The following is a 27,299-nucleotide window of genomic DNA, read 5'->3' on the forward strand; positions in this document are numbered from 1 at the left end:
TATTAACCCTTTTAAATAAAATACTGGCCCAAGTACCATGTAGAGGCAACTAGCTGTAAAGACCTTAAAGCCCTTTGAACTACTGCTTTTCAAAATGCTGTTTCATAATTTATAGGTGAGTTTGCAGTTTTGCTAACAAATGCATCACCTTGCAACTGGATGGATTCATATATTTCGTTGACACGGGACAAAACAATTCAGAACTCCCTGAACATACTTCATTATGCCACTAGCGTCTCTCTGACAGAAGCTTTATCAAATATTTTATGCCATCCAGATAAAAAAATTCTAAACCCCAGTAAATTAAAAGCTGATATCATCTCACAATCTTCTATAAAGCTAGGTGTGTCCTTTCCAAGTTACAATCCCAGATATTTTAGATCTCCACTGTTAATGCAATTTCTGCAGCACAACCATTTCTAGTGTCAGAGTACCCTGCCTTCCTCCTCCTAATTCTTGCCCTCTCCATCCAAAACAGGCATCCCACACATCTCCTACACCCAGTCCAACTTCCACAGAACCGCAAAATAATCCAGGTTGGAAGGGACCGCTGCAGGTTAGCTGACTGAAACCCTCTCCTCTCCCCAAAGTAGGGCCAACTTGGATCAAGTTGCTCAGGGCATTGCTCATTTCTTCTCCAGGGCCACTAAGTGTTTGCGTAACTATGCACTTTAAGGCCAAAAATAACCTTCTGATGATCTGACTTTCCACCTAACAAAGACTGGAAAATCTCACCTAGTCATTTCTACACTTGGCATTGAGCTTACAAATGAGATAGACCATGTTTGTCAAGTACAGCCTAAAAAACAGCATATAGATTTACCACAATTCTTTGGGGGAATTTAAAATCACGCAACCTAGAGGTCCCCAGGCAGCACCAAACCAAATCACTAAGTCTTCAGAGCGAACACAGTACATTTGTAGTTCTTATGAAAAAGGGTAAAACTTTTTTTTAAAAGCTAAAACTACATCAAACACTTCCTCAGAAGCCTTTGACGAATGCTTCAAACTACCCAAGTGAAACACAAGCTCTAACTACCCCTCCGAGGGAGACTCCTCTTTCACTGCATATATAGGTGACTTAAGATGCTAGCTTCCCCAGTTTCATGAAACATGTATTAGTGGCAAATATATTGATATAATTTTAAACATTATCTTCCTTGTCCACAGTGGTGAGATTTATCAGCATCTATCTTTATCAATACATTTTGTTAACACCACACTCACAGCATCTGTTTCCTTGACTACCTAAATAAGAATGTCCACTATCCCTTAACTAGCAGAGAGTATCTCTCAACTCACACAGGCCAGTTCCTACAAAACTTACCAGTTCTTGCTTCAGCCCCTAACAAGAATCTCCCCCACCCCTCTAAAACCCACATAATTATATAAACAAAGGACTAATGTGGACATGTATTTATCAATACAAAAGCATGTCATAATACTCAAGTTATCCCCCTTCCCTTAAAGAATAGCTATGTAAAATCAAAGTGACTAAGAGCAGGGCTGGATTTAACATAACAGCATGAACTACTACACTGAAATTAGAGATGTTAGCCAAGATACTGTGATCCTCTCACCTTACGTTCTTCCCTAAGCATCAATTTTTGGCCCTGTCAGAGATGAACAAAACCTTCAGTCTGACTTGGGAGAGTCACTCTTGTTCTCATGTTACATTTTCTGCTCTCCTGTCTGGGACGATCAGTGCTATATTCCCTGCCAACAGCAAGAAGCCTCTTTAAACTTGGAAAAATTGTGAAACAGAACAATAATAATAAAAAAAAAAATCCCATCACATGAGTAAATGAGGCTTGACAGCATGATGGATGCTGCAGGTTCACAAGTATGAAGGCACTCCTAAGAAGATGGCTTGCGCCTGTTACAGCTTCACATAAGCATAGAAGACGCTGGTTTGCCGCATTCAGGAGGGAGACGCTCAACTATTTAGATTGGACGCACTTTATATAAGACTGAAGATGACTAAGTCACAGCTGGACAGATTATGTTCTAGAAACAAGCTACATGCTCCTCCCTGTACCTTAAACAGCAGCATTTCCTAATCTGCACCTTTCCTCCTTTCCCTTCAAACACAAGATGCTGAATTATCCAAAGAAAAAAATAGCCTGAAAATATTCAGGGCAACATGCATTAACCTAGAGGAATTTCACCAGTCATCGTAGGGCTAATTTGATTTTGTCATTATGGAAAAACTGAGAACTATGGAGACCTCAGCTGGGTAACAGTTGGATAAGAGAACGATCTCAACACAGAAGGAAAGCAGCACAGACAGGAATTATCTTCCTGAATAATGCAGATAAGACTTTGTGTACTAAACATCCAAGCAGATAGCCAAAATACTCTGAAGGCCCCTTCACACAGTTTATCAGTCCTGATGGCTACAAATCAGTAGCAACATTGTTCTTAACCCTAACTATCTTGTAGCATTACAAAGCTAGTGAAAACAACCAGGAAAAACACCCTGGCTCACACTACCACACTTCCCCATCAACAACTCATACAAGAGATTTTTCCACCTGTATCCACTACATAATGGACTCCCCCCCCACATCTATCAATATCAGTATTAAAACCACCGACTGCTTTACTGAAAGAACACAAAGGCATATTACAGAAGCAACACAGCACTACAGAACATGGACATGTGGGCAGAGGGGAGGACTGGCATGGGTGAGACAGCTACCTAAAGAAGTATAAGAGAAGCAATTTGCATCACTAGCCCAGGTGTAAAAAAGTAAAACCAAACGAAAACCAAATCCATGTTTTACTTCCACACTGTCTATAAGGTGTCCTAAGCAAGCTAATCGCTTTTTTTGTGCCTTAATTTTCCTATCAGTAAAATCAGACTACGTCTGAGATGTCACACAGTGTTTCTACACATGAAAGCTAAAGCTAAACCCAGATCTAACCAGAACAGGAGTGGAGACAAACTGCTCTGGCAAAATTACATCTTGAACTTTTGGGTGGAAAAAAACACCTGAAAAAAAATGTAAATCACTGTAGACTTGTTCCATTCACAGTCAGTACAGGCTAAGGACCCACGCATGCATCCAGGGTGACAAGCAGCAGCCTCCCAAAAATGGGGACGATCAGTTTAACTGGAGAGATTTTAACCTAAGCTAAATCACAAGTTGTCAATAGTAACAGAACTCCATAGCAAGTCCCATTGTTGAGATGAATTTTTACATTTTTAAACCCACATACCACTCCAGCAACAACCACCTTTTTATAAATTTAGGTAAAAATTTTGTTATCATTTTTCAAATACCTCAAGGCCATTTATTTCCTCCCTCACAACTTTCTCTTCACATAAAACTGAAAATTTCAGAATTCCTTGCAAATGTTACCCCAAAACAGTGACTCTCATAAGAACAGCCTACTTCACTGTCGCACAGAAAAGCAGTGATGCCTTAAACTCTGACATCGGAAGAGCAACAGAAAGCCACAAACTGCTCACAAGAATAGGTTGCTCCTAAATCACCCCCATCCATCTCTGCTGTGTGATATGTTTTTTTAAAAAACAACAGCATTTCACTGAAAGGATCCTGGTAACCTTTTCATACAGTTCTGCAAAAACCAGAGAAGTTACACCAACATTTGGACATGCCCTTTCATTCTCCCTGCTCCTTCAACGTCATCTTCTCCACATGTGATTCAACAAATTTCTGCTGACCAGTTTCAAGCCGACAGTCCCAAGCTGCACTCAAGAAAGGCTTAACTAATGACTACAGGTTTCAACGTATAGTCTCACTTTTAGAATATGCTAGCACTTTATTCTTTATTAATTTCTAACTTCTATCTGCGTATGTAAGACTGAGGAATACAGGAGCAGGGAACAGGAACTGTGACACATTAATTTCACTCTTACGTTCTCTGGCAGCTTGTGGGGAAAGTCTTTTCCCAGCTTGTGAATTTTTCATCTTACAAATTCTGTATCTGAACTTTTCCTAAAGGATACTCTGAACCCACAGTGGCCAAAGAGAATCCACCAAAGGTGGACTTGTGCCACCAGGTGCAAGCACTTCTGCACCCAGCTTCTTGAATTTCTCCATCTGACCTATGCTGGTGCTCCAAGTGCTTCAGTAGCTAAGCTGGAAAGGTAACAAGCAGCACTAACAGGGATTTCCGTAGGTGTGTAAAGGACATCATCAGCCTGGGACTTCAGCATCCAAGCGCCTCCCACCTCAGGCACAGCACCCAAGAACAGCCTCTCCAAGTAGGACCACCACAGGGTGGCATTAAAGTATCTGCTTTACATATCTCACAAGTCATAGTTTTGACACCTCAGCAGAGATCTTCCTACTGACACTTACTTAAAAGAGACAGGTTTGGGACAGCATACCCCAAAATACAATCTCTATTACTTAGTAAAACTTCCCACCTTCTGCCCAGCCCCTGTCAGATAAAGGATGTGTCCCAACCCTGGGTACTTATCTGGGGGCACGGGCACAACCATTCCAATGAAGTACATGGGAACCCTACCTACATAGGTCATCTTACTGCCCACCTAGGCATTCAGCTACCACAGTACAAAGTCTGAACAACTTCTATCAGGTGTGAAGCACAGGACAGCAAATACAATCTTAGTTCCCTTATGGCAAAGTGATCTATTTGGGGCTATTCGCAAAGGTTTGCATTAAAGATCACCCTTACACCAGATGAGATTTCTTGCTTATGAGACATACTGCTCACGCCCAACAAATTTTTTGCACAGCAATATGCATTTGGAGGTGTCATGACATGCTAACATTTAAATAACTTTATTCAAACACAAATAGCCAAAACACTGCCTCAAGTTCTACTAGACCAAATAGGTATGAAACTAAAAGCCTCAGCTTGCAGTGGGGCAGAGCGAGCAGCACACACCAGGACTTGCAGTACACAAATAATTGTTCTATTTCAAATATATGCTGCTATAACCAAGTTTTCCATATTAAAGAAATAGGATTCAAGTTTCTGCTGCAACTGGACTTGGCTGAACTAAATTTTTGTGTTGTTCCAATAGCATTCATGTCTCTATATTTTCAGCAAAGTTACATGGAATTCATGCCACAGTTTTTACTACTATATGTTTTTAATACATTTGATTGAGAATGTGTCTTCAGTGATTCCTAACTTTCTGCATGCCTCAGTATCTTACAAGTCATAATGACTGGCAAGTAAATGCAAAATAAAGACTTTCTAATTGCCAGGTTAAAACAAAACAAAACTAAATGAAGAAAAAGATAAGGAACACTGTGTGGTGCATCTGCTTACACCGATTTGTAGTACTTGTATACTAATCAACATTTTGCTGTCTTCCAAAAGGGGACAGCACTCCAGCTTTCTGCAAAAGAACACCTACAAGAATTTGCTATTTTGAAACAGTTACCCCCCATGCTTAGGTTGTAACACTATTGCACCATCACAGATCAAACCTACATTAAAACATCTGCCCAGCTCCCCAAGCAAAGGAGCAGGTGAAGGAAAGACTACACCACCAATTTTCAAGCGAGGAACTAAAGGTTTGTCTAAAGAAAGCACTCCATGCACAGCACCCAAGGGCACAGACCCACAGTATTTCACAGACTGCTCACCATGCAATGGATGGTAGCTTGCTCTCCTTTAAAAGGAATGTGAAGTTACAGGGGACAGCGTGAACTGGCCACACTGCATGCTGCCACCAAAAGGCAGAGACCCTGCTCCCCTTCTCCGGTCCCCACCACATCCTCTGCACTTCCACCCATATGTTCTCCCCTATTCATTTTGTGAGGGCTCTGGATGCTTGTCAAATCTCTTGGTGAGCCAATTCGGTTCACTATCTTGGCAAAAAAAAAAAAAAAAAAATCCAGCAAAAACCAAAACATAAAAGAACCACAACATAGCTTTCTGCTGGGTTAGCAAGCTGAAGGAGTTCAGAAAAGGGATCCAGCAGGAACCAGAGCTGGCAAACAGAAAAGACAGTAAGAACTCCCCGTTGGGTGGGAGAGCAAGGGGGAGCAAAACTTTCTCCATTCAGCAGCAGAGCTGTTGGATGTACTCAGCTGTCTCGTGTAACTTCACCCGGAGTAACCTCACTAGCAGGGTGCAGTTCTGCAATAGTTTCAAGCTGACTTCAGCTGGCACAGCTTCAGTGCAGCCTCCCCATCCCTTTCTGCACTGGTGCTAACCTGACCCCACAGTCGAGCAGCTCAGGCAGAAGCCAGCAGAAAACTCTTACTTCCAAAAATGAAACGCACTTGCTGTCATGGTAGCCTTCCTGAATAGTTCAGTATGGGGGCAGACGCGGGCCAGAACAGAGGCAAAAGTGATGGTGGAAAGGAAAACAGGACTGTGGAAGCAGCACGTTAGGTCACCTTGAACTGCGATGGAACCATATCACTAGCGTGCACCAAAAACCTGCACAAAAGTTGTGCAAAGAATATGCAGTGCATCACAGACACCCATTCCAGTTTAACACACAAACTTCCATATATGAGCAAACCCTGGGGTGGATATTAGAACAACTGCACAACAAAGCCAGTTTGTGGCAAGCTCAGAACCTGACTTTCACCTTACAAGTATCCTTGTTCCCTATTAACCTCCAGGCCATTCTGAACCCCAACATCCTTGAAATTCATGAAACTGTAAGAGAACTTTGAATCAGAAAGCCAGTCTCCTCTACAGTCAAGAGAGCCTACTTAACTTGATCAAGCAGTCATGTTTTCTTCAAAGGTTCACTTTAGCTGTATTTATACAGGAAGCTTCCAGATCTTTGCTGTGGCAAAAGTTAATCTACAGCCACATTACTGAAAGCATTCTTGCAGCATGATTATAAGTTATTTCAACCTAATGCCACCAAAACACAGGAAATAATTTGTTTTAGTGTCTTTAGTTGAAGGCCACATGAATGCAAAAGGCTCATATATTCTTCCAAGTACCTATAAATTGATACTGCAACTCAGGTTGAGACATGCTAACTATTTTAAGGGCTCCATGCTGAACCCCCAGGGCACTTTAGTTTCCTAAATCACTGGTTCTCAAACTTCTCCCAATATATTCCTTCCTGCCTGCAAGTGAGGATACATTCTCACCTCACTCTCTCCCATAAAAACATTTAAGAATTGCTCCATGGGAGCAGCTCCCACACTGGCATCCTGAAGTGGTACCAGTCCCAGAGTGTGACTGAGAATGTTGCCAGAAAGATGTAATTTGGGCAGAGGCAGAGAAGGGAGAAAGGGCCACACTGAAAAACACTCCTCTGCTCCTATTCTCTGCACAACCTGGAGCTGTGATGAGAAGTCTTAGTCTTCCCAGTCCCATCCTCCCACCAGGCATCACCTCTGCAGCTCCCATATTCTGCTCCCACAAGCAAACTGCGTCTTTCCCTCCCGCAGTCTGAGCAACGCTGTCTTACATGGGCTTCCTTACCCAAATATTTCCATGCAACACAACCCTCAAAAATCCTCTGGCCACTTATTTTCACGATTCAAAGTCTATGCAAAACCAAGAGACTGCGTTATCTGACACTAACAAACTAAAACCCCAAGCTACATCCTAACTTTTTTTTTTTCTTGTACTGAATCATCATCAGCAGGCATGTTCTGTTAAAAATTTGACGTCAAGGTCTCACACTCCTTCCCTATCAACAACTTGCATTTCAAACTGCTCACTTTGAAGTCAAGAGGATTCTTCTCAGTATCAGAAATTCAAACTGTTTTCTGGGTTGTTGGCACGATCACTCAAAAAGTTTTGCCCCCATAGATCAACAAGGCTGCAGAAGAAAACCCTGGTATGAACTCCATAAGGACAAAAGGAATAAGTCTGAGTCACTAAACGAGCAGCTACCAAATCTAGACAGTATCTTCTTGTCAATGTGTATGATTGCAATTGTAATCGTGCTCTAAATATGACCACATCAAAAGCACTGCGACCTTTCTACTCTGAAATTACTTTGAAATATTTTAGAGCTTAAGCATTTGAGTTTTAAAACTAACTCACATTCTATCTCGAAAGGCTGCCTGTAGTGAAAAAAATAACTAAGCTCGTTTAGAACGGGATGAATAAGCAAAGAAGTTTGCTGCCTTGAGAACTGCATAGATCTAACTGCTTGGGATACCTCCCCTTTGCTAAACTTAGCCCTTCCATGACCCTCAGGGAGGAATGCAAGACCTGTCAACGTTATCAAGTTTATAAGGATTAAACTTTAGCATAAACAACAGATCACTTCTAAACTTCACTCTAAAAGCCAAATTCCTGACTATTTCTCAACGCCACTCTTCTATGTTTCTCTCTCTTCGTTCCCCCTTTTTTCTCCATGTTTGGTGAATGTGGGACTATTAGATTCCTGACCACAAAAGAAATTACTTCTGCTTACTAAAAGCTTGCCACTCAAACTGCTGACAAGTCTTCCCACATTTTTCCACCTTGAAGTCTGAGCACATCAGTACACTTTTCTGAATATTTCCCATATTGCTCATTAAAATAATTGAGATTTGTGTGCACTTGGTGGGAGGAAAATAAAACTCATCAAGAAAACTTTTCTTTCTCAAATTTATTATTTAAAAACATAAATTTGCTTGTTCTACTGTTAAAGCATTTAAATTAGATTTAAGGAGCAGAAAGTTGCAGATTTACAATTTAAACAACAATATTGACGCTCCTGTAGGGCTTGTGGCAACAAAAACTAGCATTAAGGCTATTATTTGCTGCAGATTTCTTCTTTTGGGCTACAGCTTTTCAAGTTCAGACTCATCAGTTGAAGTGAGGGAAAAATCCCTTCAGCTATTTCTGTTACAGGAAAATAATGCTTCACCACTAGCTCGGGCGGGGGGTGGGGTGGGGGACGATGAACAAGAATCTCCTGATTTGTCGCGTAGATCATCCTCTGAGACAAAGAGCATCTTTACTAATTATAGAAGAAAAAAAAATTTAAACTAGGAGCAGTTGAAAAACTGTTTCTCAGCATGCTCAGTGGGCATTAGCTGCGATTTCAGCAGCTTAGCAAGTCCCACCCCTGCATGAGCTCAGCGGGGAGGCCAGGAGCACTGCACATTCTCCCTGCTCAGCAGGGACAGGGGCCACCGCTCGGCTGATTTGCTACAGGAATACTGGAAAATTGCCACCAAAATAGCAAACCCTGTGGAAAAAAAATCCCAAGAAGCCCCCAGCAACTTCAATAAGGAATTAAGAAAAGAGAAAAAGTAGAAAAAATCCCCATCTCAGCTCCCACAGTTTCAAGATGTTGTACTCCTGCTGCATTAGTCTGGAGCTTCTTCCATGATCAAAATAAGCAAGAGGTTTAGGCTAAGCCAGATTTATACAAAACCGTCTCTAACAATGTAAGTGTAAACTCACTGTGCGCTAACTCTTGCTACAAGTCGGTCATGGAAGCAGAAGACTGGCTGTAGAAACACTAACAGCTTTAACATCCATAGTCATTTTTCTTTTGGTTTGGAAGAGAAAAAAAACTAAATAGACAAGTAAAATGCAAAAAAAAAAAGTCTTTATTTTAAAATCACACAGAAGCTTAAGTTTCATGGGGCGACTGAGATTTAATATCTCACATGCTGTACATTTAAGCATACATTTAACACTTTGAACTAAAGTACTGCTACCACATCCTGTATACATAAAAAACCCCTTTTGCCTATTGCAACCTTTCTTATATACTACACATAAGACAAGATTTCACTGGCAACATTTCAGAATTACACACACAAGCAACACCAGAGTAAGAACACAAATGTGCTTCTGTAATACAGTAATATTGCCATGAGAACAATGATTTTTGAATTTTCAAACCTCTGAACACTCATTATGTTTGTTTTACTATTGCCAGAATAGATAGAAACATTTTTATCTCATCACATCATTCAAAACAAGTCTGTAAGAGTCTGATCACCCAAAATGGGAGAAAGAATAGACTGGTCAGACCCATAAAGTACATGTCTGGGACATCACACATTTAGTTCTCCCTTGTTTGCTTCGGACCTGGAAGTCTGAATTCAAATTGTCTTTTTTTTTTTTTTTTTTTTTTTTACTACTTCAGGGAACATTAGGAAAATTTAAATCAACAATTGTTGGTTGGTTTTTCACCCCCAGAAAAAGAGCATAAACTTTTGCACGTTCTGGGGTGCCAGTTCAATGCCATCTCTTTCCTGTGGGTTCTATCAACTTTACTTTTCAAAATAAGATCTGGCTGTAACTGAGTCCTCTTCATAAAAAAAAAAAAAAAAAAAAGATTTAAATGTACGTCAGATTTCACTGCCCACCTTGGGGTGGGGCAATCTCAGCCAACATTAGCTAAGGAATATTACTTTCAGGTCACTTGGGCTAAGACAGTAAAATGAAAAGCCAGGGCCTTGTCAAAGCAGTGCCAGTTATCCAACAGGATGCGAGGCAGTGGACTAATTCCCCATTATAACACACAGAGAGACTGTAAACAACACACAGAGAGACTGTAAACAAAGACTAAAGGGCCATGAAGATCACTTGCTGTATTTTATTAAACCAAGGAGCTAGTTTTCATACTCAGAAAATCCTCAGTTCATTACTGTTGTCATGTCACTCCACGCTAGGCAGCAGACATCACGTTCAGCCCCAGTGATGGATGCGTTTTAGGTGGGTTAGAAGTTGCTCACCCCACCTTGTGAAACAATTTGGGTGCTACAGATCCTCAAACAGAAAAGCTACTTGGAGTTTGGCATCTACCACATGATTGCTGCCAGTCAAGCGGATTTAAGGGCACATTTTAATCTCTCTCACGTTATTCTGGTCCTGGAATTTTTGCTTCAAGCTCATAGTAAATCTGAGTTTGGTAACTCAGGCCAGGGCAAGGGGCTCTCCCCATTATAGGTGTTAGTTTACAAAGATGGCAGTTGTTTTCCAATGCTAACGTATTCCCATGCTGCATACCTCAACTAACAGTTTCATCTTTAACAAATGCACTGGAATATGCTGATAGCTCCAACTCCAGAACACAATATCATACAGACAGCAGCCAGTGCCAAATGGTTAGTTAAGTAGATAAGAAAGGCACTCATTCTTCCTTAAAATAAAAAAAAAAAAAAAAAAAAAAGGAAGCTATTGCAGTCAAGCAGACAAAGTGTGGATAGAAGCTGGCAGATTCCACAATACATAGTCACGTCGAAAATGGCCTCCTCCTGCAAACTGTTCCTTCATCAAGCATTTGAGTCAACCGAAAGAGAGGAATTGTCCCTATTATTCACAGGAGTTTCACCTCCCTGTTCCACAGCAGAGCAGCATTTTCTATACATTCTGACATACAACTACCTAAGAAGCACAGAGGATAAATTCTACTCTGCAGCAGAGGGAAAACTCCTCTCCCCTGCTTTCTGTTTCCAGACCCAAAGTTGAGCCGGGCCTTTATTTTGACTGTTCCCTGGTCTGTGAATGGAAAATCCCTCCTCAGCACTAGCAGGCTGGTGTCTGCTGCACACACCCACCGCACACAGCAGAAATTCCAGTCAATAAGGCAAGTGGGGCCCAGGCGATGGAAGGGGAGGAAGGAGCCATACAAACAATAAGAAAAGCATCTGGCTGTTACTGGCTGGAAAGGAGACTGGAGTTCAAAAGAGACACGACTGCAGCTTTCACTTAGCAGGAAGATCATATCAATTCTCGCTGTCCTACTTTTCACATGGGCCAAAATATCTGGGAAGGGTAACTCGGGGTTTCCAGCCCGCGCTTTCTTTAATGCGATTCCAGTAACTCCAGAACAGCGACAAAACCCACCTTGTAGGTTTTTATCCCACCCAACCAAAACATCCCCCTGCTTCTGCTCTGGGCCTGTGGAAACGGCCTGAAAAGTAAAAGCTCTTTGCTGAACGTGAGCCAGCCATCTCTCCACCACCACACTAATGGAGGCTGCTCTGCTGTCCTTCCCTGGAGATAGCAGCCAAGTCTACTGAAGCTTTTCTCATAGCAACCACAGCTCCAGAGCCAACAGCAGCTGCTGTCACTGCCTTACACGCTTACCCACAGGATCCAGAGCAAAGCAACACCCTCCTCCCTGCACCTCTAGAGCAAAGGAGAGCCACAGGGCTGGTGACAAGATGACTTCCTGGGTCAACCACAAGAGAAAAAAAAAAAAAAAGCAAAACTAGTATTTCCTATCCAAGTGAAAAGGGGAATCTCCCATTTCTAATGAAGAAATCGGAAATTCTTTTTCTGGCTTTAGGTTCTGGTAGTAACACCCAGTCACAGTGGGGCAACCACCTAAAACCCACGGTGTCCCAGTACACCACAGACACCAACATCAAGTTCTTCCAGACCCGGCTGCACCCTTCTCACGAGGGGAGGCGTTCGCCCCCTGCCCCAGCCGTACCCTCGGCGCTGCCATTCCCTCACGGAGCGGCCATGCAGCACCGTGCCCTCTGCAGACCCACTCCCCCCAAAACCGCACGGCCCACCCGGGGATCCCGGCGCCCAGCAGAGGAGTGCGGGGACACGGCCGGGAAGCGGCTGTGACCGCCCCCGCGCCGCTGCTGCACCCATTTCGCCGCTGCCACGGGGCCACGCGCGGCCTCGCACCTCGCCTCCTGCCCTCCCCCGCGGCCGGCCCGGCGCTGCCCGCCGCCGCTTCCCCGCCCGACACGGCGGTGAACTCCGGTCACCGGCACCCAAGGACGAGCCGCCGGGCGACAGTGACCTTGCCCGCGCCGGCGGAGGGAAGGCGGCGGGGGCCGGAGCGGGACCGGGAACCCACCCCGCGGCGGCCACGCGTGACGGACGAGGAAATGCAGGAGGATCCGCGCTGCAGCCCGCGGCGCCGGGCGGGCCGGGAGCAGGGGGTTACGGGGGAAGACGCCGCACGGGCACCATGAGAAAGCAGAAAATGCAGGTCAAACACCGCCTCCCCCGAGGCCCAGAGGGGCCGGCGGCTCGGGGCGGGTAGCGGCGGCCGGGGCAAGGCAGCGACCGCCCGGAGGAGGCCGCCCCGAGACGGACAGCAACCCCTAAGCCCCCCCCGGGATAATAGGGAGGAAAAGGGGGAGCGGAGGAGGCCAGCTTACGGCGGGGCTTCCCCGCCGCTCGCCTCCACCGACAAAGCCCCGCGGCGGGGCCCGGCCCCGGCCCCAGCCGCGGCCCCGCACCGACCTGCCACCACCGGCCCCAGCCCGGCCGCCGCGGGCGGGCGCGCACCACCGGGACCGCCATGATGGCCCGCGCCGCCGGGCCGGGCCTCCCCCGCCGGGTCGGGGCCGGGCCGGGCCTCCGGGGCCGCTGCCCCACCGCCACGGCGGGGCCCTGACGCCCGGACCCCCCGAGGCTGGCGCAGGGCGGAGCGCCGGGCCGGGGCCCGCGCCGGGAGCCCCCCGCGGCCGCCCGCCCTCCCGCCTGGGCATTCCCTCCCGCCAGCCCCGTCGCCGGGCACGGCCGGTACCCGTCCGCGCCTACCTGGCCGGCCCGTTCCCCGGGCCCCCGCGCGGCACTAGGCCCGGCTCAGCGCCACGGCGTCTCCTGGGCAGCCGGCGGGAGCAAGCCCTCGGCGGCGGCCGCGGCGCCAGCCCCTCCCCCTGGCAGCAGTAGCGGCGGCTTCTCCCCGAGCCGGGCGGAAACGGCACTGGGCGCACGGGGATCCCCGGCGCCGGCGCCAGGGGCGCCCCGGACACGCCCACTCCCGCTCCCGTTGGCTGCCACGGCGCTAAGCCCCGCCCCGCCGGGACGCCCGCCGCCGCCAGCTCCCCGCCCGCCCACGCTTGCCATTGGCCGACTTGCCGTCCGGTCCCGCCCGCGCTCCTGCCTCAGTGGGAGCCGCGCGTCCGCCCCGCCGCTCGCCCCACGGTCCTGGCGCCCCATTGGCGCGGTGAGCTGCCAGTCGGCCGGCGCAGGGGGGCCGCAGGGGGGGGAGGAGGAGGCGGCCGCAAGCGTCGACGCGGTGCAGCCAGGCGGGCTGCGACAGAGCCTGCCGGCTGAGCCGCGCTACGTGCCGAGGGGCGGGGCCGGCGGGGCCCGTCACCGCCCCCGCCGAGGCGCCGCTCTCCGCGGGGTAACTCCCGCGTCGGGACACGTGGCAGAAAGAAGGGGCGGTGCGGGCGCCCCAGATTCCTGGGCGGCAGCCGTCGCCGCGCCGCGCATGCGCGGGCAGGGAGCGGAGGGGGCGCAGGGCGCAGGCGCAGCGGCGCGGGAGCGGGCCTGCCGCTCGGCACGTCCGCGCTGCGGGGGGGTTGGGGGGTGGCCCTGGGTCGGGGTCTCGCCGGGGGGGATCCGGGGCCCACCCACCACCGGTGCCTCCCCGTGAGGCCTGGCGGAGCGCGGGTGCCGCGCCGCCGAGCTGCTGGGCTCTGGCGGGCCCTCCTGAGGCGGGCGGGAGGGCAGGCCGTGCCGGCAGGCCGTGCCGGGACCGCCGCCTCCCGTGCAGGCCGGGGCCGGTGGGGCGAGGTGCCGGCAGAGCGCCGGAGCCCGCAGCTGGCTGGTTCTCTGTCCCCGGAGCCGCAAACAGAGGGCGTGGGGCGCTGAGCGCGGGGCCGGCTGCGTGGGGCGGCGGGCCGGTCGGGAGTGGCCCCGGGTGCGGCTGCCCGGCCGCGGGACTGTGCCCGGTGCCCAGGTGCCGCGTCCTCATTGGGAGCAGGGGGAGCGCGGCCGCCCCGGGGGAGGCGGGCTGGCCGGGCCCCAGCTGCCGGGAAGCGAGCGCAAGGACGGCCAGGCGCGGAAGGGCCCTTTCTCCGGCTTAAGCAGCCCTGCAGACGTCGAGACCGTAGGACGTTAATTGCTGGTTCCAATTAACGCTGCGGGCGGACTACGCGAGCTGAAAGGACGTTTAAGGAAGGCGAATGGAGCCCCGGTGCGGGAGCAGCTGCGGGACAAAGCCGGAGACACCGCCCGCTGCCGGGGTCGCTGGGGAGAGGCCGCGCAGCCGGAGGCTGACGAGCCGCCAGCGCCTGAGGGGTGGCCCGGCCCCGCCGCCATCTTGTGCGCAGCGCCCGCGGCCCCCCGCCGCGGCAGCCGGGCCGGGCCGCCGCCACTCTGGCCGGGGGGGGGGGGGTGTCCCGGGGGGCGAGGGGCCGCGGGGCCGGTCAGGGCGCGCTGAGCCAGGCGTGCTGCAGGCACTGGGCGGCTGTGGCGCGGCGCTGCGGCGCGTACTGCAGCGCGGGCAGGAGGAAGCTGGCGAAGGGGGTGACCTCGTGTTGCCTCCAGCGGTGCCTGTCCGCCAGGGTGCTGTGCAGGCTGCGGGGGGAGAGCCTGGAGAGCCGCAGGAGAGCGCCTAAGCAAAGACAGCGTAAGCACAGCGCCTTAGTTACACTCACGAGCCTGAGAGGCTGCGGCTGCTCGCCTTGTAGAGTCATCCAAAGCGTCCTGAGGGAGCCCTCCCTTCGCTTCACCCTCCTCTCGGTCTGCTTCGCCCGCGCTGCCCCGTGCGGGCTGGGCCAGCGGGTGTCTCTCAGAATCGTCTACCCAAGCTAGCACTTGGAGCCTCCCCATCCCTGAGCGCTGCTCTTGGGCGACAACACGCCAAGAGCGAACGAGGCATTCCCAGGGCAGCCGTGCGGCTGCTGCTCCCTCTGCCTGCCCACGTGCGGCCCGCACTGCGTCGGCCACTTCAGTGCCAGAGCTCGCCAGACACTGGTGGTACATGTATCTGCCCGCCAGCTCGGCGGGGCCCAGAAGCATGCCACCGCTGACCGAGAAGCTATCATCCCTAGTAGCACACTAGTGTCTCATGTATTTTGTGTCTACCAGCTCTGCGGGGCCCAGGAGTGTGCCACAGCTGACCGAGGAGCTATCCTCATCCCTAGCAGTATGTGGTGGCATGCAGCGATTCAGGTTAGGCATATGTGGTCAGGCCAGTTTGGTTCGCACAGAGAATGAATGTAGAACAAGAACTAGTTTTGACTCATTTCTTTTGAGCTCTGTAGTGGGAATAAGTGCAAGAAGAGGATGGGAATGTGCTGGGAGGTGCTTGTTAAACTGCAGCGTAAGGCTAGCACTCGGCACGGAGTGACTTGGGGGGAGGCTGAGGCTGCGTGGCTGGTGCGCGTGAAAGCAGAGAAAGAGGATGATAGACTAAATTGCAGAAGTTTGGAGTCGTGTGATGCCTTGAAGTCAAAGACAAGGGTTTCAAGCCTAATGAGTCAAAGGGAAAGGAACTGGGGAGAATAAAACAGAAGAGACGTTACAGTTGGGTCAGAAGGCTAAATATAACAGCCACGTTGGAAGGATGTGAGTGTCCCATTCCAGATCATCATTGTTCTCTGCCAGTGAACGGGTGAAATCCCACCAGTTACGCACTTTTCGGCCTTCCTGGCATGTAGCTGTTTCCTGTCCGTATTTCCATTCTCTCCAAATCCAAAGGAGAATGAATGGAAATGTTTTGCCTATTGGGTGTTTGCTATGACCATTTTTCAGGATCTTGCATTCATCCCTGGAATGCTCCTGGATTACAAAGGTAGGCAGGGCAGGGAGTGTTACTGCTGTTCATGAAATCTCCACTTGTGTTCTGTTCCTGCTTGTAGCCTGTATTGTGTAATGTAATTTGGGGGGGGGTGGGGGGTTGTTCAGTGTGCATTAAGGAGTGTGTCAGAGATCCACAGTGATTTTTAGAGTAAACTTCCTCACTCCAGTTCTTACCTGGCCTGCTGAAAAATTTTGTTGACTTGTTCCAGGAGAAAGCAATTTGAGGAGGAATTCTTCCCAGGAGTTCAATAATACGAGCAACGTGATCTAGACAGAGGGAGGGAAAAAACATCTAGATACAAAGATTGTGATGCTTCTGTCAGTGAAATGAATAAAATTGATGGGAGTCCTACCATCATCTCTGGAAAAATATTTCCCAGGTTGAGGATCAAAGAGACACTCCCCAGTTGCCATTTCAAATGCCTTGACAGGGAGAAGTAGCATTGTTAATTCACGGTCTGACTTTTTTTCTAACTCACTAACTTGAGCTTTTCTTCCCCATTAACTGATAGTACCAATTTCCCTTGCTGCTACACAAAACTGATCCTAAAATATGGAAATATTCACACTGGTTTGATCTGTACGATGATGAAACGGCACCTTTAGCTCCATCGGGATGAAAAGCAGTATGTGTCTGACTCAGTCAAGCCTATGAGTTAGCATATATGGAGTGTGAACTGCCTTACAGCTTAAACTAATTAAGAGTCAATTTTATCAGCAGCATACTTTCACTCCAAAGTGAATGAGTGCAGACTGCCCCTTTTTTCCTTTTCAGCAAGGAAGTTTTGTATATAGGTGGGTGCTGCCCCTGGCCTGTTATTGTCCGTCACCCCCTGTGCACGCGCAGCGTCGTCCCCAGTCCTACCAGGCAGCCTGTGCTCCAGATGTCCGCAGGAGTGCCGTAGTCTAATCCGAGAAGCACTTCCAGGGCACGGTATGGCTGAGTCTGTATCTTCTTGGAAAAAGGCTTGTACTGAAATGGAAACAAACTCCCTTCAGTTAGTGTCCATAAACAAGTGACCACAACACTTGTGCTCACAAGCTTCCTGCACGGCGAGGAGGACGCTGCGGGGCAGAGCCAAATACATGCATTAAACTGCACAGGGCACAGCCGGCACGTTCTCAGCCTCACTGACACAAGGGTGAATTTATCTCCCAACATTTCACACTGAACACTGTTTTGAATTTCTAATTGTAGGGACCATCTGCAAGCTGAAGAAACGTCCAAAGTTGGCAGCGTCTCCAGGAGTACGGTGCCCAGCTCGGAGTCGGGACTGCTGAATATAACACCCCCCAAAACTGGCACCTCTTCAGCACACTGAAATAGCTATTCAGCTGTAAAAGGACAGACACGCAGGGCAGGATGGAAAGAAACACACAGCATCCTGCATCGTCATGGAACTGAGACTCGGGGCAGACTCACTGTCCAGCACGCGCTGCCCAGATCTGCAATCTTCACTTCTATGCTCATTAAATCAGATTCTTCCAATCGATCGCCAAGATCACCTCCTAGATGGAAAGGACAGAGAGAAACCAGGTCTTTCCAAACCAACAGGTAATACATCAGTTACCACAGGAAAGGCACGTATGCCTGCCTTTAAAGCTTTTCAGCCTAAAAGGTCCTAAAATGCTTTTTATCACCAATAAAATGCCACCTCTTTTTTTTTTAGGAAACACAAAGGAAGAGCTGGTACCCAGTCAAAATCTAAGAGGATGTTTGGGAGGACAGTAGCTTGGAGTGGTGTGACCATGTACTCCTGTCCTACTGCAAGGTTCCTCTAGCACCAAGGTTAAATTACTGTGGGCCTGGAGGATAGCACATTCTACCAGCACTAGCCAGACACAAAACATCTGTAATGCCTCCTTAGCCTTCAGCAGTCCTGGCTGTCACAGACCTTGGACACAGCCTGCTTGGCAAGCACCATAAAGGTTACATTTTCATATGACCCCATAGAAGGGTAATTTTTGGTCTACCGCTTTACAGTGAGCTGTCAGTCTGTGCCTAATATTGTGCTTTTCTGCTCCAAGCAAAAGACTCAGTCATTAATTTAGCATTCCCTGATTGCCCCAGAGTTCGAGAGACAAAACAGCACCATCGTGGGAGAAATGCTCATGGGAGAACATTGTGCGAGGATAATATAAAGGGTCTCATTGCTGAGAGATGAGCTGATCTCTGAAGAAACTCTCCAGCCCTATGTCTTATTTGATATTCACACCGTTCTCTGCAAATAAATTATTTTTCAAAAGGCCTTGAAGATTAGCAGTACATGCAAGTCTCCCACAAACCTCAGAAATACAGGAAATAAAGAGCAGAAGTGTCGTACAGCTTTCTGATCAAATAATTTTGTATGTAAACCTTTCAGTGGCTGAAAACAAAGGAACTAATCTGTACCTAAAGCCATAAGAATGAGCTCCGAGGTCGTGGTGGAGCTGTTAACATATGCCCATGATCTTGTAGTTGTTCTCCACACAAACCTACCTGCAAGAGCACGTTTCTGTAGGTGCCTTGAGCAGCTTGTAGCCTCTCAGCCTGAAGTTTGTATTGAGCAGAAACAGAGCGGCCTCTCAGCAACATAAGCTGGCTATCCTGTTTTATACTGGCCATTGCAGGAGATGGAAACCTTTCCTAAAATATCTGTACCTGCTGCCTGTGTTTCCCTCCTGGCAATAAACACTTAAGTCCCTTGTTAAAAAAACCGGGGAGTGCTCACCTGGTCCCTTTAGCCTCAAATCTGTTCTCTGGCTGCAGTCGAGTGTATCAGGCAGAAGCCTTTGGAGGCTTTTGTCATGTCCGTACAGCAAGATGTTCTCCGGTTTGATGTCCGCGTGGATAATGCGGCAGCACTTGTGCAGGAAGTGCAGCCCTGCCAGCACCTGGGCAAGCAGGCAGCAAGTCACATCGGCAACGCGAGGGTCCCCACCGCTCCCCACCTGGGCAGCTGCCAGCGCTGTCAGAGCAGTGGGGCGCAGCGGGTGTGCAAGCTGTGCATGTTCGGGTATCAAAGAAAGAGGGCATGGGTGATAACTACCCACAAGAGGTTCTGTGTAACGAGTGTCCTGTACTAAGCTGGAGGTGACACCGGTTGGGGTGGCCCCGTGCGAGCTGGCACAAAGAGTTTCATCACGCAGCGCTGCAGGAGGAGCAGGCGCTGGAGCCCCACGTGCCCAGCACGCTGAGCGAGAGGGGGCCTGGGGAGCCCAGCATGGAGGTGGCTGGCTGGGGGAGGTGAGGGTGACACACTGCGTGAAAAGCCACAGGTACCAGCATGGACAGGCAAGAGGACATGGAAAGAGGACAGAGCTACAAGGAGGCATTGCGATCGCAAAGCTGAACTTTCTCCTGAACAAACACTTGTGTTTGTATGGCTTTTATGTCCTAGACCACCCTCCCTTCCTGCTGATTATCATTCGAATGGAAGTTGGGGGCCAGTTATAGAGTGACATGGCATGGGAGGGCGTCCCATCGTACAAGGAAAGGAAAGGAGGTGTAGCATAACCCAGACAGGAGGAGGGAGCGCATGTAGAAAGGACTTAAAGGCAGTGCAGGAGAGCCATGTAGGGAAAGAACGGCTTACAATGGAGCAGGGAGAGTCTGCCCTGTCACAGGGGAGAGATAAACAACGCCTACCAGAGAGAAGCAGTCACTATCAGGAATCAGTAACAGCAAAAAGGCTACTGGGAGAGTTACATCTGTTTTTTAAACACTCTGGTCAGTCATAAAGGGCTGGCAAATATTCTCTGTATTATCAAATTCTATTCTGGGATGAATACCAGCCCCAGGGAAATATCACCCTTAAATGGTAACTGTGAAACGTGGGGAAAGATTTAAGTAGCTAAACTGGAAGGAATCAGAAGTAAATACTGCCCCAGTGCCGATCCAAAGGGGGAAAAAAGATTCTGAGATTTTACAATTACAGCAGATAAAGGAATGGATTAAGCAAAAGGCTTGGGTGTGAAATGGGGCACAGAGATTAATGCCACTGCAGTTTTGTTAGTGGAGATTCTTCAGAGGAGGAAGAGGTTATTCCAAAGAACAGGATGAAGGAAGAAGCGCTTTTCTTTCTTAGTGTCCCTAGAAGGGCATAGGAATCGAGGTAGCAAATCTTCATCTTGGCAAGCGTGCAGACCTCTGATAAACCTCAGTATGAGAGGCAAAATGTAATTTTACCTATTCTGGGGGCTCACTCAGGTTTCTCATTCCTTAGCTATTCCCAGCCAATGCATAAGAAACTCAGTTTTCACGATTTGGTTGATCAGCACACTACATCCTTACAGGGGATGAGGGAAGAGCTGACCCTGTGCAGGAAAACCTCAACATGGGTGGAGGACCAGCCAACCAAACCTGCAATTTAGAAAGCCCTGGAAAGCCCTCAGTGCTGAGGGAGACCTTGAGCAGCCTTTGGTGGTACCGTGCAGATAGCTGCCAGACCTGCCACTGCTACCCGCAGCTGGATGCCAAGGCGAATGCCAGAGGTCTGGCATTGCCGCCAGACAGGACTTCTTGGGGCAGCAGGAGGGCAGAGATACACATGGTTTGCCCACAAGAAGCACAACTATGGCAGGCTGTTTGTCCCCCTGCTACTCCTGTGAGCAGCGCAACTGCTGGAGAATTCAGTGATTACTGAGACGATGGGAACACAAGTGCCAGCCCGAATCCCCGGTGCAGGTCTGCAGGCTGCTGGCTCTTCGTGGCGGTGGCCCCAGCTCCTTCCCAAACCCGACAGGGCGAGCTTGGGCAGTAATATACAGCGAGTGCCCCGGTATTGACAGGGAGGTGATGGCTTCCCACACTGCATTTTAATTAACGTTTTATCTCCTTAGACCCAAAAGAAATAGTTACTGTTTTCCTTAAAAAGGTGCGTGCCCTGGGCACCCACGCTGTATTACCCCTTCCTTGGCAGATGTAGTCAGGGGGATCATGGCAGATGACCCCAAGATGAAGACTATGCCAAGAGTCCCTCGGTGCCCTCACCCAGTTCCAGCTAAGTTCTCACCTGCTGTAAAGATTTTTTCACAAAAGGCAGAGGCAGTCCCTGGGCTGTGTAGTTGCCCATCAGACATCGCAGGGAGGGACCCAGCGCCTCAAACACCAAGCAAGCATGTGGGAAAGAGTCAGGGATTCACTAACAGAGAGAAGATGCTACCACCAGCCTTTTGCCCTTCACTAGATCAGCCAAATATCTCCTTATCCAACCTCTCTCCTCCAGCCACCTCCACGTGCCCTGGCCCTGCTCGTCCTCTCCATGGGAGCAGAGCGCTCAGCTTTGCATCATCCTGCAGCTCTTGGAGGCCAGCCCAGGCTTTGCTGACCCAGAGCTGCAGCACTCTCAGCAGAAGGATATGGAATCCATTCTCTCCGATCATTCTGAAGTCATCTAATAAAGAGACGATGTTCTCTCCTGCCTGGTCCTTCTTCTTCATACTGCTCACCTGAGGGAGGATTCCAAGAGCTGCAATTAGAGACATGGATATGCACAAGGACATCTTGCACCCATTTTACCTTGTTCTACAGACTTTTTCTTCCAGGAGTTGGCACCTCCTGACAAATCCCATGAAAACAGCATCAGGGAAACCAGGCTCCAAACAACACAAGCAAAGTCTATTACCAAGGAATGTTTCTGCATGTTGTCTAGCTCTTGACCAGGTGGGACCATCACCCTCACAGTGTCTGAGTAACTCAAACCCATCCTGCTAACAGTGTCTAGCACACTTCTTGCTGCTTATTCTATCCCATGGAGGCCCAGAAAGTGCTCCTGGTTGTGCTGGCAGGGCATTCCCCTAAGCACACAGCTCCCTGCTCCCACCAGCAATGGCTGTCCGTTTCCTTTGCCCTTCTGCAGCCTCTGCTCCTCCTTAGGGTGGGAATGGCCTTGTCCCTCCCCAGCTGAGAGTAGCAGGCTGGGACCTTTTTTTTAAAAAAAACATACATTCCTTTCAGCAATTTCTGGCAAGGGGCTGCAGAGCGGCAGAGACTTTGTCTTTGGTCACTCCAAGGCTGCCTGTCCTACTGGAGTAGAGCCGCTTCCATGCCTGGAGGAACCCAGCAGAGCAGGCTCCCTTGGGCTGAGGAAGGGTTGGCTACAGGCAAGTACCACAGAGATCTGTAAGACACAGAGTGGTGGTGGATGGGCTGACTGCAGAACTTTCATAGAAGAACCAGGTGGCATCAAACCTAGTGCTTGGGAAGTTCGAAAACAAAACAGAGGAGGTGGCTCTTCATGCAGCACAGTGGGCAGGTGGTGGCAGTCCTTGTCACAGGGGACTGCAGGTGATGAAGCCCGCATGGGCTCACAAGAAAGCAGGGCAGGTCTCTTGAAGGTAAATCCACTAATTACTGCCCACACAGACATCGCCCTTGGCCCAAGAAATCTCCAGCTGGAAACTGCCGTAGGCCAGGGGAGCATTCAATGGGAGCAGCACCCTGCGCTTAGCTTGTCCTTACCCCCAGCTGGGTATCTGCTGCTGGCTGAACCCCCGGTCTGCCCAAGCACAGGTGCTGCGGTACCCCCAGCTCCTGCACCTGCACGGTACACTGGCGTGGCAAGGTTTCAGGAGTTTGCTCTCACAGGGCAGTGATCCTGGTACAGCAGTTCATAGGGTTTTTTTTTTTTTCTCTTCACAGCCATAACTGTTGGGATTTGGGTTTGGCACATTGTGGAGATGCCAGATCTGCCTGCACCAGTGCCAGGAGGTTTGTGCTGGCACAATGGAGGTGAGCAGCCACGGAAGCGCAGCAGACCAGATCGTCTCTCCTGCCAGCTCTGCGGGCACCGACCACCCTGTGCTGGTGGGAACAGCCCTGCGGACCAGCTGTATTCTGCTGAATGGGAAGGCGCGTCTTTCAGAGAGAATTGGTAATAAATCAATGGTCAGGCTCGGTCTGTGTGCGGGATCGTGCTGATGTGTAGGAAAGCAGCCCTCTGATTGCATTAAATTAGTGCCCCTTGGTCCTTCCTCTTGCTTGACTGGGTCTGGCTCATGTCCCTTTGGATATGGCCTACAGATTTACAGGTGTGAACTAAGTCTTTCTCAGACCTGTTGGAGAAAGGCCTCAGAGTAATTTGAAATGCAAAATGTAATGGCTTTTGCTCATCTAAAGCTGATGTAACTTTGCATTTAGGCAAACTTCAAGAATGGTAACCATGACCTTTCTAGAACTAGCAGGTCAAGCCATCTTCAAAGGCAGCTAGCTGAGACCCAGATGCAGGCACCTAATTACCACATCCATTAGCAAAGGCTGGAGGAAGCTTTCTGACTTCAGACGTTTATTATATTTTCACTACATCCTGCTTTTTTTTCCCCCCAGATATTTCCTTTTCCTTCAGTATCAGCATTGTGATAGACCAGTGTCCTCTGAGCTGTGAATGACACAAATGCAGCAGACACACTCCCATCTCCTGCTTAAGAACATTAACACTTTTTCTGTTGATTATCTGCCTCATCTTTCTGCAAGTTCCCCCTATTTACTGGATTTCAGTCTCAGCTGAAAGAAATTGCTGACAGGGCAAGTAGGACACAGCCAGCATGTCTCAGTATGACAGAAGGAAGAAGGTGCCCATTTCAGAAGCCAGTGCTGAGCCAGGGCAGTTTCTATGAATTCCCTAACTTTTGGGTTTTTTTTCTGTTCCCCACCTAGCTCCTCAGACTGAGACCTGGAGGGAGAAGGGATGATGAGGCTGGTACTCAGATGTGAACTCAGTGGCCATCCCCACAGAGCAAAAGTGCCCCAGAATATACATACACAGCGGAGGAGAGCGACCTCGTCTTTGGCAGCCTCAGCAAAGCCTTCCCTGCTTTTCAGGACCTTCACAGCTACTTGCTTCTTCCTCCTGGGAAATGAATCACAACTGCCAACCAATGCAGGCCAGAGTGGCCCTGACCAGCAGCATCTCCCCTTCTCCTTGCCACCCAGCCCTGGGCTTCCCAGGGAGGTGCTGCCCTCCTGCAAGCAGCCTTGCCCGTGGGCGTCCCTCCTGGTGATGCTGCCGGCATCTGGCAGCACAGCTGCCCCAGGGACCAGCAAGAGACTGGAGAGAAAAAGGCAGAGCACACATACTGCAGGGTCTGAATGAGAACAAAAGCAGAGCGAGGGCTGATGCCACCTTATTTATGTTCTTTGGTTTCTGAGGACCAGCTCTGCTCATTGCACCCCACTATCTTGCTGCCAGGTTTGCCCTGTGCTTGAGGGACTCCGATACGCTTAAGGCATGCAGCTGTGCTCTGCTGCTTCTGCGAGAGCAGCTGGTTGTGCCCAGGAGACCAGCCAGCCCTTCCCACCTCCCTGAAAAGCACTTAGCCCCTCACCTCACGTCCTGGCACAGCCAGACGGTGGCAAAGGCGCCGCAGCCCAGCTTGCGCAGAGCCTGGTATTGCATGTTGAACACGTCTCCTTCACGCATGGGGTGGTGGCCTCCTGCGGGGACCATCACCAACAGACATTACTGTCATCTCTAAATGCTCCTAGGCTGAAGGAGCAGCTGAGGACAGCCATCCTCCTGGAGGAACGGCCAGACAGGTCCTGGTGGCCTCCTCTGGCTTGGGAAGAGTGTGGCACGATCTTGGCTCTGGAGCCACATGCCCGAGGACTGACCTGTGCAGTGGGCTGCTGGCATCTCCTCCTGCACCTGCTCCTCCATGGCCCAACAGAGCAGCAGGTCCTGGCACGGGGGGACAAAGCAGCAGAGAACCGGGTCGGGCACGGGCAGTGTGATCTTCAGCACTTTATTCCTTTAAAGAGAGTTGGAGAGCTGCAGGGCAGCCTTACTTCTGCTGCATGCTGTGCACACTGATGCCCTTTCCTACCCCCGCTGTCCCTTCACCCCCTTCCTTCCCATCCTCTTCATCAGCCCCTGGAGCGGGCTGTTACAAACGTTTCTGGCACTTCACAGGGGCAGGGATTATTTTAAGAGTGCAGAAGAGGAAAGCTGGCAGGCTGGGGCCAGGCAGGGATCCTGGCGGTGTGCAGCCAGGGCCAGGTGGGTGTCTCAGGTTTCCCTGTGCCCAGTGTGGATTTGCAGGGGCTTAGCAGGGACTGTGGGATCCTCTCCTACAAGGAAAGCACCCACTCCCCATCCCCGTCCCAGCCGAGGAGGGCACATCTCTGGGCTTTTGCTGGCAGAAGGAGCATCACGCTCCAGATGGGCATGAAGCAGGACCTGCATTTAGACACTGCAACACTGCAGATCTGCCTGCAGCCCAGCTCCAGGGCCGGGGCACAGGTTTGTCCCTGACTGTCCTGTGATACCCTAGCAAGAGGCTGTGACGGAGGGGGAGGCTGTTCCTGGGGTTTGTTACTATGACAGCCCAAGGCACAAACACTGAGACACTGCAGATAGACTGATGCAACTGCTGTCCCCCCACCTCGCAGCACCCGTGTAGAATTGGCTTCAGCACCAGTCACCTGAAATTGCAGCCCAGAACCTGTGTTGCTAATGGAAATATAGGTGTAAACTGCCATAGCTGGGGTATTCCCAGTCCAGCCTGCCGTAACTTGGCAATGCCACTTGCTGTACGGCTGAAGCTTCAGGCTAACACACATTGCCAGAGCTTGAGACAGGTGATAATAATCCCAGCAGACCATTAGCACGGGTAGAAATACTGACCTTCAAATCCTTCAAATCAGGTCACTAAAGCTAAGAGCTCGTCTGTACTGGAGGATTTTCAGAAATAGTTCCTGTGGGATGGAGGTGGTGGGAGCGGTGGGAGCCACGTGACAGAGAGTTGTTCTGGGACACCAGTGTCTTCCAGGTGCTGAGGCAGAGGCACAACTTCCTCAAAAAGCCTGAAGTTTCCACCTGCTGATGCTCCTCTCCCCGCGCAGCAGCCAGGGATGCAGCCTGCCTTGGGGCACTCGGCAAGCTCCCAGCACGGTTCCAGCTAAGGGTCAGACTGGGCTTGAGACTAACCCTGGCAGGGACAACCCAAACTGCCAGAGCCAACACTGCTCTGTTCACCCTCCGCTTCCATATGTTTTTACATCTCTAGCCATGGCATTTTTACACCTCTAACCCTTCAGAACCAGTCTCTTTTAGGCATAAACCTCCAGGAAGCTGCATGTCTGTACAGCCACTCTTTTACTAACATCTCAGCTGTGAAACACAGGTGATATCAACATTTTCCTTATTTGTGCGCAGACTGAGCGTACCAGTAACCTCACCAGTTCCTGCACCACCAGAATCTACCGCGCCCTCTTCACTCACACTGTCAGGACAGCAGGGGCTGATCCGCGAGTCCGGCAGCAGCCTGGAAGATTTTATTATGTCGCCCAGCATTTGCCTGCCAAAGGAAAGCTCAAGAGTGTGTGCAGATGGCAGTTCAATGGCACCTTCCCTAGTTGGATTGTTACGGTAATAGGAGACTTTTGGTGGGAAAGTAACTCCCAAAGACAGACTCAGTGTAAAATGCACCCCAGCACAAGGGCTGACGGAGCTTTTGGGCAGCTCACCAGGCCCTGATGTCCCTTCTGCTGCCGAGGCGAGGCAAGTCCACCCAGTGGCATGCAAGGTTACCTCCATCCACCCTAGCTAGATGGACGCACTGGCAAAGGATGAGGAGCGTTGCTATGCAACTTGCTACAGGTGAGCGAAACATACTTTTCTAAGTTTTGTGATAAAGGACAATCAGTGCTTTAAAGTCCTTCATCGCTTCATGTCTTTACATTAAAAGCAACTGTTAATTTGCTTTTGTCATTCAAAGCTACATTGTACAGACCTACTGGCTTGCTGCAGGCATGGGCCAGGTCAGAGAACTTCAGCCCAAAAACATACTGGTCCTGCCTGGTCTGCGGGAGCCACAGGCAGGGAGCAGAACTTCACTTCCAGCCTGGACAACTCCACCTGCCCTGCACGGCATGGCACAAGGAGCTGCCTGCCACCAGTCACGCCACCAGCGCCTGGTCCTCTGGA

At 50.0% G+C, this 27,299-nt stretch overlaps 2 protein-coding genes across 3 annotated transcripts in view; both read right to left on the bottom strand.

Moving 5' to 3' along the window:
* The window catches only part of SETD5 (SET domain containing 5), a 66,137-nt gene extending 52,572 nt beyond the window's left edge, over positions 1-13,565 (bottom strand). The window contains exon 1 of one of the 2 annotated variants that reach the window (XR_008747228.1): positions 13,399-13,565. The gene's annotated coding sequence lies outside the window, so the exon portion shown is untranslated. The remainder of the gene's footprint in view (positions 1-13,398) is intronic. The other variant, XM_055804154.1, reaches the window with a different exon arrangement.
* A 1,452-nt stretch (positions 13,566-15,017) lies between these two features.
* LOC106112780 (SRSF protein kinase 3-like) lies at positions 15,018-25,167 on the bottom strand. Its single transcript, XM_013303005.3, has 11 exons — positions 24,986-25,167; positions 24,700-24,808; positions 24,137-24,224; positions 21,738-21,825; positions 21,390-21,496; positions 19,107-19,269; positions 17,819-17,904; positions 17,261-17,368; positions 16,749-16,818; positions 16,570-16,662; positions 15,018-15,205 (listed from the first exon to the last, which is right to left on the bottom strand). The coding sequence occupies exons 1-11, from the start codon at positions 25,029-25,031 to the stop codon at positions 15,018-15,020; spliced, it is 1,146 nt and encodes a 381-aa protein (XP_013158459.1). The 5' UTR covers positions 25,032-25,167.
* Between the last annotated feature and the right edge of the window lie 2,132 nt (positions 25,168-27,299).

The sequence above is a fragment of the Falco peregrinus genome, chromosome 5 (assembly GCF_023634155.1).
Source record: "Falco peregrinus isolate bFalPer1 chromosome 5, bFalPer1.pri, whole genome shotgun sequence".
Taxonomy (NCBI): Eukaryota; Metazoa; Chordata; class Aves; order Falconiformes; family Falconidae; genus Falco; species Falco peregrinus.